General features: G+C 34.2%; 2 protein-coding genes across 2 annotated transcripts; both read right to left on the bottom strand.

The window, feature by feature from the left end:
- Positions 1-565: 565 nt before the first annotated feature.
- LOC113403774 (polycomb group RING finger protein 3) lies at positions 566-4,130 on the bottom strand. Its single transcript, XM_064218049.1, has 5 exons — positions 3,900-4,130; positions 3,558-3,710; positions 2,878-3,020; positions 2,210-2,353; positions 566-1,924 (listed from the first exon to the last, which is right to left on the bottom strand). Exons 1-5 carry the CDS (start codon positions 4,009-4,011, stop codon positions 1,799-1,801), a joined length of 678 nt encoding a protein of 225 aa, XP_064074119.1. The 5' UTR covers positions 4,012-4,130; the 3' UTR covers positions 566-1,798.
- Positions 4,131-4,647: 517 nt separating this feature from the next.
- On the bottom strand, positions 4,648-8,716 carry LOC113403787 (zinc finger protein 558-like). The gene is made up of 10 exons (XM_026644382.2): positions 8,397-8,716; positions 8,052-8,316; positions 7,516-7,608; positions 6,891-6,986; positions 6,739-6,792; positions 6,278-6,404; positions 5,724-5,848; positions 5,463-5,582; positions 5,207-5,348; positions 4,648-5,130 (listed from the first exon to the last, which is right to left on the bottom strand). Exons 1-10 carry the CDS (start codon positions 8,532-8,534, stop codon positions 4,788-4,790), a joined length of 1,503 nt encoding a protein of 500 aa, XP_026500167.2. The 5' UTR covers positions 8,535-8,716; the 3' UTR covers positions 4,648-4,787.
- Between the last annotated feature and the right edge of the window lie 5 nt (positions 8,717-8,721).

Here is an 8,721-nt window from a genome sequence, read left to right as displayed (position 1 = left end):
ACATTTAGTCATTAAAATAATTTGAGTCGATCCATACCTATCATTAATTTAAAATTGTCTAACTGATATATATACAAGTAGGCTTATGTCGTAATAACAAAAAAAAAAATTAAAACAAAACAACAAATTAACTAAAATCTCTCTCAATGAAAATTAAATCAGCCGGATTTAAAGTACAAAATAAAATACACCCTAAATATATGAAACAAATAAAATACTAGTTAAAATATACATTACAATTCTATGGTTCTTCAAGTATAAAAGTCTACAAATATTAATTTTATTAGCTATTTTAGTTTTATAGACGTATGTCCACGTCCACATTAATAATTATTTACTGTGAAATGCACCATTAGATTACTATCAAATCGATTTCAATAGAATGTGTACAACTGGCGAAGTCAATTAATAAAATTTTATATTTTTATAACCATTGATTCAATTATAAGATTTTGCGCTAATTAATTAAACTTTTCAGATAACCATTGTACTCTTACTATATACTTGTTCTATTGCTTTTGTTATTAAAATAATAACAAATAGTGCACTATATTTGTATAAAGTAAAAGGTTGCTATTCACTTAGTAGATAGTAGTTGTATTGTTGATATTATATATTTGCTAAATGTAATTTATACATAAGTATAACTACTGTTGCTGGCTGTAGAATCTCTATATTTCGAAAAAATAAACTTGCTATCCTTTTCTACAGTAACATAAGAAAGAGAAAGTATTACTTTTTATTGTCATATTTGTTAAGAGAATGTTGGCAACAGAGTCCTAACAAATTAAATTTGAGAGCACATTTATATACAAGGAGTTAACTGCGTATATCTATATAATATGCAGATTGTACACATTTTATGGAATGATCTTTGAATAGTAAGAACAAGTGGACAAATAATATTACCACAATTTAGCTGCCAACTATAATTTCATTATAGTTTAGTATTATTTTAATGATATTACTTTCCATATATTACCTAAGTATTTCAATAATTTTTGCATTTCGTATGAAAACATATTAAGATATATAATTCTGTATTTGATGGTTGTAAAATAAGATTTTTTAGAATCTATTCTAATGTACATGTATGTTTATTGTGTTTAAGTGCAAACACTTTTAATCCCCAGTGAAGAAAAATAATATATACTTTTGTTAGTCCGGTATCCCTTAAAAAAGCATAAATTATATATTTAATTCGAATGACCTGCTTTTACCTAATGGTTAATAAAATATAACTAAATAAATTCTTAATTTTATGTGAAAAGCAACCAAACGTGGTTTGAAGGTGAGAAAACTTTATTAGTTTCAAAGCGATAGTGATCAGCAAGCATTGAGATTCCAGAAGGAACACGGCATAGTGAGGATAAATTTAAATGATCCAATGGATGGAATCCGTGCATCTTAGTACTTGATTACAGCTTCTAGTATGAGCAGGCACCACTGAATTGTGAGTATTTGCTTGCTTTATGTTCAAAAATCTGACAGTGAGGAGCACAATGAGGCATCCGGCATGTGGCGAAAGACTTCCTGCCACCAACACGCACTGGAGCATGCTTGATGGAATATACTGCAAATAGCTAAGTGCAGAGGAGGCCAGCAGTGTTGCTGTTTTAACATAAAAAATTTACACAAAAATAAAATAAAATTCACATTCAGTTATATGGGAGAAATGAAATAATTTTAAAGATCTCAAAAAGCGCTGATGACCATTGCTTACGGACACTCAAATGATATCTGGTGATAATAATAAGAAGTAAGATATCCATAGGAATATTAATATCTAAGAGGTAACCTACAAATCAATCTTAGGCCTATATTGTAATCGAAGTGGTGGATCTCTAAACCTCCATCGGGTGACGTAAACAAACTTAAGTGTGTGATCTTTGCCTAGTAACTCGTCATTGCATAAAATGTCAATCTGTAAACGAGAAAAATTAAATTATTATGCAATTGGTATAATAATTTTGAGAAAAAAATAAATAATCATTAATACTTAAAATTAATTTAACATTTTAAAAGGAAGTAATTTAAAATCAAAATATTCCTTTTTGAAGTAGCCTCATAAAATGAATTATCATGTCAGTGTAAACATAAAGCTACCACTGGTTTGCAAATTAGATACTACTGAGAAGTACCAGCATAAAACTTAGTAGTTACTCTTTTTAAAACCACCCCTGTAATAAACTATTATATATATACTCACTTCTCTATATTTCTCCATCCCATTCAATGCTTTTTTAGCTACAAATTTTTTAAGATGTGTTATTGTGGCTTGAGCCGAACACCTAATGAAACTCCGCTTGAGTGTACGTAGCGACGTTGATATGCATTCTAAACACACATTGACCTGGAAAACAAACAAGTGTTGCTGTTGTCTATCACTGTAATAATAATCAAATTATATTTTACTCTGGAATATATTTTAGTATTGCAACCAGGCAGCGTGCATTGCCCTGCTTGCCCGGGCAACTTGAGATTCACAACTGTATAACCTAGCCATTATCCAATAGAGTCAGCAATGTGTGAAGTCACTCAGATTAGCTTTGATTATGAGTTACTGACATTATTAACATTATTAAGCATGGCATTTGAATTAAACCTGTTCAAGACTAACCGGTGAGCTGTGGTAGTTGATGGATTACTTGAGGGAGTTGACCTTATTATAACCTAGTAGATATTATTTTGTTCACTTTTTTTTTTATTTTACTATTCTATTCTATCTATGAAGATACTGAGAGAATTTTTTTTTGTTTGTGACTAAAATATTGTCATTTACTGGTCTTTTCATCAAACAACAAAAAAATAACCAGGTTACTATGTGTTTAGAGTTTATGTTTAACCTATTATGTTAGTTAATGACAAACTAATCACCTGTTCATCCTTCCTATGACAGTCAGTATTATCTGGTTGTTCTAGTTCATCACCACCTCCTGGTTTATCAGCAGCCAATGCTGCATCCTTGGGACACGGCAGACCCCTTGCTCTATAGAAGTCTCTCTCACGTTTCAATTCATCTGAAATAATGGGATTCATATTTATGGAAATGTTTCTACATTTTAGATACTTTTCTATATTATATTCATATACCACAAATAGATTATTCTAATCACAGGAATAAAAACAAATAAACCACTTTAACATTGAATTTATATCATTGAAGAAAATTACAAATAATCAATGGTCATCATTATGGATTCCTAAATAATTGCATTTTAGATGTTGGAGATATTTTTGGATATAGCCACAATCATTCTTTTAATACTTTAACAGTCACAATATTTAAGCAACTGATATTATGTCTATAAGCCTTCACTGTCCCAGAAAGTGTTAAGAGTGTCTAACTGAGAAGCTGCGATATTCAGTAGATATTAAAATCTTTTTACAATGGACATATTTTGTTACATTGCTCGTTTTAATGGCAACTCTTGTGTATCTTTAAATAGTATGAGTCTGTCAACAAGTCTCTTGTATATGTACACACTATTTATAATGATACAATATGATATAAAACTAGAAAACTTATAAATAAGTTAATATTGTTAAATACGCACTGTCTTGTAAGTCCGGCACCAGCTTATACACAATATCTTGCATGGTTCGGTCGAAGCTGATGTATTGCAAAGGATGGGACTGATGTATGACTATATTGCATGTCGGACAAGTGTTGTTCTCTTCCAGGTGTTTCACTAAACAGCTCTTGCAAACTGAAATTGTCAGCGAAAACTTTCGTTTAATCTTACAATAGCAAATAATTTTGACACAATTACCTTTGTTGGGGTTAGCCAATTATTTAGGGTTATATTTCACTTCCTTATTACAATGCATTTGAGTTGGTGTTTATTCATTTATAAAGTTAATGTCGAAGTTTAGTAAACACAAACAAAAATACTAACACGTATGTAGACACTCGGTGACCGTGGTCGCGTCAATGAAGTATCCGCGGCAAATCTTGCAAGTTATGTGGCTGTTTAGTGTTTTTAACTTTATCCTCCTTTCCATTGTCATTCTAATACAACAACTAAGTAAAAAACATTAATTATAACTAAAAAAATGAATTGAAAACAAAAGAAAACATGAACATAAATTCGAGAGAAAATTACAATCACCAAACTTAATACGACACTGACGTCAAGAACAGATAGTCACAAAGTTACAGATAACATAGGGAAAATAAATCAATAAAATTTTATTTAAATGTTTATTTTTAAAAAGTAATACTATCATGATAAAATACCTGTTCATATTTTTATTACATTATTTTGTCAATAAATATTTTTAGTGGGATACTTGGTTATTCATAGAATGTGATAGTCTATCCCCGTGCATAATAGTAATTACCACTGGTAGAATGAAAAGGTGTTTTATTAATTTATATTATATACGAGTTAAAAGCGCACTGCGTCATATGGAATGGATGCTTCGTTCTCTTTCGTCCATATACATTGATATTTGCCATAAACAAATATTAATGTAATTTATTTTCACTGTTATTCAAAAATATAAATTGTGTTTTTTTAAACAGTATCGAACTCTTATTGGATGATTCAGTTTATGATTCTGGCGATATGCAACCGAGTACCGGATGGACGAAATGTCGAGATGTACAAATACTCATTTAAAATAAAACCGCACTGGAAAAGTTCGTAAAAATTTTATTTCTCTTAAATATTGTATAAACGTTTTAGTCATTCTCTGTTACATCTTAATATAATACTTAATTTATCATTCGAGTCGAAATAAATAAACAATAATAGGGTGAGGTAGGGCGAGGTAGGCGGCGGCTAGGGCGCGGGCGGGTCCGGGCGCAGCGCGGCGGGCGCCAGGTCGGCGTCGGTCAGCACGCGCCGGAAGTGGTGGGGGGGCGGCAGCGGCGCGTCGGGCGGCGCGTGGTCGCGCCGGAAGTGGCGCGTGAGGTGGCTCGGCTGCGCGAAGCGGCGCTCGCACAGCTTGCACTGGTAGCGCTTGAGGCCGCTGTGCACGACGCGGTGCTGCTTGAGCGCGGACGACGTGTAGAAGGTCTTGCCGCAGTCGCAGCGGTAGTCGCGCTGGCCGCGGTGCCGCTTCACGTGCACGGTGTACGAGCTGTACGTCACGAAGCCGCGCTGGCACTCGGGGCACGTGTACCTGTGGGGGGCGCGGTACAGTAGCCGGTGCCTGCGGCGGACCGTCCCCGCTGTACTGGTCGTTGCCGCTCACTCACTTGACTTCCTTGTTGTGTATCCGCACGTGTATCGAGAGGTTGCCGGAGGTCGCGAAGGTCTTCTCGCAGAGGTGGCAGGCGTAGGGCTTCTCCCCGTTGTGTGTCCGTTGGTGGACCGTCAAGTCGGACTTTACGGAGAAACCTGATTGGAGATTAACTTTATACAAATATTATATCTAAAGTTACTCCAGATTCCAATGAGGACCCGCCGAGTTCGAGTACGTGCCGTCGACGGAGGGGGGCGGTCTGCGATTACCTTTCCCGCACTCCTGGCAGAGGTAGCTCTTGTCTCCCTTGTGTCGCTTCATGTGCGTCGACAGCTGCGCCTTCTGCACGAAGTTCTTGAAGCAGATGGTACAGCTGTGCAACTTTTCTCCTAGTCATACGTTACAAAGCAAAATGTTAAAAAATCTCAATGAGCAAATAATAAATCTATTGATTTGTCATAAAATGAAGTATAATCGACCATAAAAGGGTAATAAAACATAGTCGACCGATATAACATGCAGCGAGGAACCTGTGTGTGCGCGGATGTGGTTGATGAGTCCCGTGCGACGTCGGAAGGGCTTGGAGCAGTACTCGCAGTGGTAGGCCTGCGCGCCCGAGTGCACCTTGCGGTGCTGGAACAGGGCGCTGTAGCCTCTGCAACGGTCGGTGATGACTCGGTTACCAACAGGTTTCAAACCAATGACCACTAATTAGCCCACAGGCCCGTGTTCGTCCGACGACATTCACACTTCAAGCTTTTGCGTCGGGCGGACACTGCAGTTGTAAAAATAATGCCGAAAAAAAGGGCTCATCTTGGCTAGCCATGGCTAGACATTTCGTCAGATTTTATCATTTAATTCCATAAATTCTAAGCATCAAGAAACTAAACTGGCGTTGGTCACATCTGCAGTACCGATAATCGGTAATAGACGAAACCTTGAGAGATCAGTCTTCAGGTAAGGTGGAATTATGACATATGAAAGATGGCAGTTTCAACAAAGCTGCTGCTGAGCTGCTGAACTAAACGGGGCGTTTTGTGACTTCGAAAGTTTTCGAAGTCGAGTTTTAAAGACGCTTACAGACCTGAATGTGGCGGGACAGTCGTCGCAGCGGAAGGGCCGCAGGTTGGTGTGGCAGATCTTGTGCGCCTTCAGGTTGCTCTTGGTGCTGAGACACTTGCCGCACACGTCGCACTGGTGCACCACGGGCTCTGCACACACGGACCTACTGGTTACATGGTGAAAACTCCGCTGTACAAATTCTGATCTAACTTAAACTAATTGTTTCTCATTTCTGGGTTTATAAAAGAAAAAATTGAGCCGAGATGAGATCAATGTCGCTGGCAAAGCTCATAACTAGTGACGTAATTATTATCAGCAAGCAATAAAGTGCTAATTATCTGCTGCAAGTATTGGAAGCTACAAGGCACTCCTATTAAAATGGCGGAGTAAGCTCCAAGTCTGTTTCATGGAGGAGGAAAGTCCAGACCAGAATTAAGCCAATATGCAGCATCAATACGAATATTTACATAACATATTTATTACCAATTTTTTCTCTGATTTTCCTTTTGCATAATTTTTTTCTTTCCACCAATATATCTGAAATAATAAATTTCGTATTTAATTAAAAATAAAATTAGTGTATATAAATTACAATGATGAATTGAACTTTAAAAATAATTTACTCTTATACTTACCATCCACATTTTTATTTGTTTTCTCTTGAGTCCTGTTTTCTAGTTCTATACCCCACTTTCTTGATTCTATAATGTTATCATTGTGTTCAAGTGATTCTGTAATAAGATAAAGAGTAGTATTTAAGTAGTATAATAAATAAATGATGGTTTAAGTAAGTAAGTACCTATTAGTTTATTCACAAAGAGCTGACTTGTATGATTGTATAAAATGAAAACACAGAATTGAATCTCAGGTTAGGCCAATAAAAGCTTGTGTTGTTCTTTGATAAATGATTTGGTCTGGATTTATATAGATTAGGTTGCCATTCTATTAGTGCTTCTGTTCACATAAACACTTGCATCCTGTGGTATACTCTGCTCCATTGCTCTGTCTTCATACAGAATAGCTACAAATGTCAAAACCAGGATGTCATCAAACTTTCATATAAAAAATGAAGTGGACAAAAACTCGATGGTATTATAAATTAGACTGAATCAATAATAATTGATTTATCATTTTGGATTACAATAATTGACCAGTTATGGCCACATATCAGCAGGACAAAATTATTTATAGATAATGATAGTTTTAAATATACCTAGAGAGAGAAGTAACTGTATTTATAATGTTATGAATATCAATTACCTGTTAAACTTTTTTTCTGTTTAATCTGTCCGAGTATAACATTGTCGTCATCAGCATCCCAACCACTATCATCTCCAGCATCATTTATTTTTTCTGCAAATAATAAATAAATTAATAAATGGATATTTTATGTAGTTTATGTATATTATGTAGGCTATGTAATATTCTAGAAATTGTCACATATATTAAAATCTAATTTATGTAGAGAGCTATGAATTAAATTTGCAGTAATTTTTATACATTAACTTTCAAGTAGTGATAAAAATAAGTTTAAGCTTACAACTTATATATCTTCTGAATAATGTGATTAAAAATAATATAATAATAGGATTAGATATTTGTATTATACATCTGATATGTAATATTCTTAACAACTGTAACAATTGAAAATATAAAAATAAATATTAATGGAAAATTACCACAGTGAGTTAGAATTAAATTAAAATCCAAATATGTAATGTTAAAAGTCTTTGAATATCAGATTGCCTTGCTGAAGGATTAATACTTTAAATATGAATATGTAAACAATATCTTACCTTCTTTGAGATTAAATGTTGCTCGATTGTGTTTGAGTGTTAACTCTGTATTTTCCTCTTTGACATCAATATTTTCCGTCTTTATATCATCAATATTAATTTCTATGAGACTTTCATTGACTGATGTGTGATACAATGGATTTTTTAAATAGGATCTTAATGTTTTTTCACTGTTTTCACATTGTTTATTAAAGGCATATGTTCGCTTCAATTGGCGACTACAATCTTTACATATAAGGCGCGGTAGACCGTCTCTTTCCAAAGGCTGAAAAATGTATAACTTATCAATAAAAAATAGTTATTTTATTAAAATGAAAATAGTATAATATTTATCAAACAACATACTCTTAGTTTAGTGCAATTTGATAACATCTCGCAGTATAAAACTTTTTTTTTAGCATAATAACTATTATAAATATCGAAAGTTTGTTTATTTGATTCGAGACAAATACGGCATATGTTTTTAAAATCCATTGACTTCATCGGAAACCTTTCTATTCTCACAACGTTAAATTATACCTATAGACTAAAAATTAACTTATTCAGGCTTTAATATTTTTCTCTAATTTACAATGAAATTAATATTTGATAGCTAAAAACGATGCAATAACATGCACTGAAGCCGATTTTAGTTTGTCGTTGATTTCTAAATGTTTTTGTGTCAATTTGA

The sequence above is a fragment of the Vanessa tameamea genome, chromosome 20 (genome assembly GCF_037043105.1).
Source record: "Vanessa tameamea isolate UH-Manoa-2023 chromosome 20, ilVanTame1 primary haplotype, whole genome shotgun sequence".
Classification (NCBI taxonomy): domain Eukaryota; kingdom Metazoa; phylum Arthropoda; class Insecta; order Lepidoptera; family Nymphalidae; genus Vanessa; species Vanessa tameamea.
The sequence above is the reverse complement of the archived record's forward strand: the minus strand, read 5'-3'. Positions and strand labels throughout refer to the sequence as shown.

Coding starts and splice junctions, on each gene's coding strand:
- LOC113403774 (XM_064218049.1), bottom strand. CDS start 4,011: ATGACAATGGAAAGGAGGATAAAGTTAAAAACACTAAACAGCCACATA. Junction 2,354..2,877: donor GTCATAGGAAGGATGAACAG/GTGATTAGTTTG, acceptor TTTGTTTTCCAG/GTCAATGTGTGTTTAGAATG. Junction 1,925..2,209: donor GGATGGAGAAATATAGAGAA/GTGAGTATATAT, acceptor TCTCGTTTACAG/ATTGACATTTTATGCAATGA.
- LOC113403787 (XM_026644382.2), bottom strand. CDS start 8,534: ATGAAGTCAATGGATTTTAAAAACATATGCCGTATTTGTCTCGAATCA. Junction 6,987..7,515: donor ACAGAAAAAAAGTTTAACAG/GTAATTGATATT, acceptor ATCTTATTACAG/AATCACTTGAACACAATGAT. Junction 6,793..6,890: donor AACAAATAAAAATGTGGATG/GTAAGTATAAGA, acceptor TTATTATTTCAG/ATATATTGGTGGAAAGAAAA.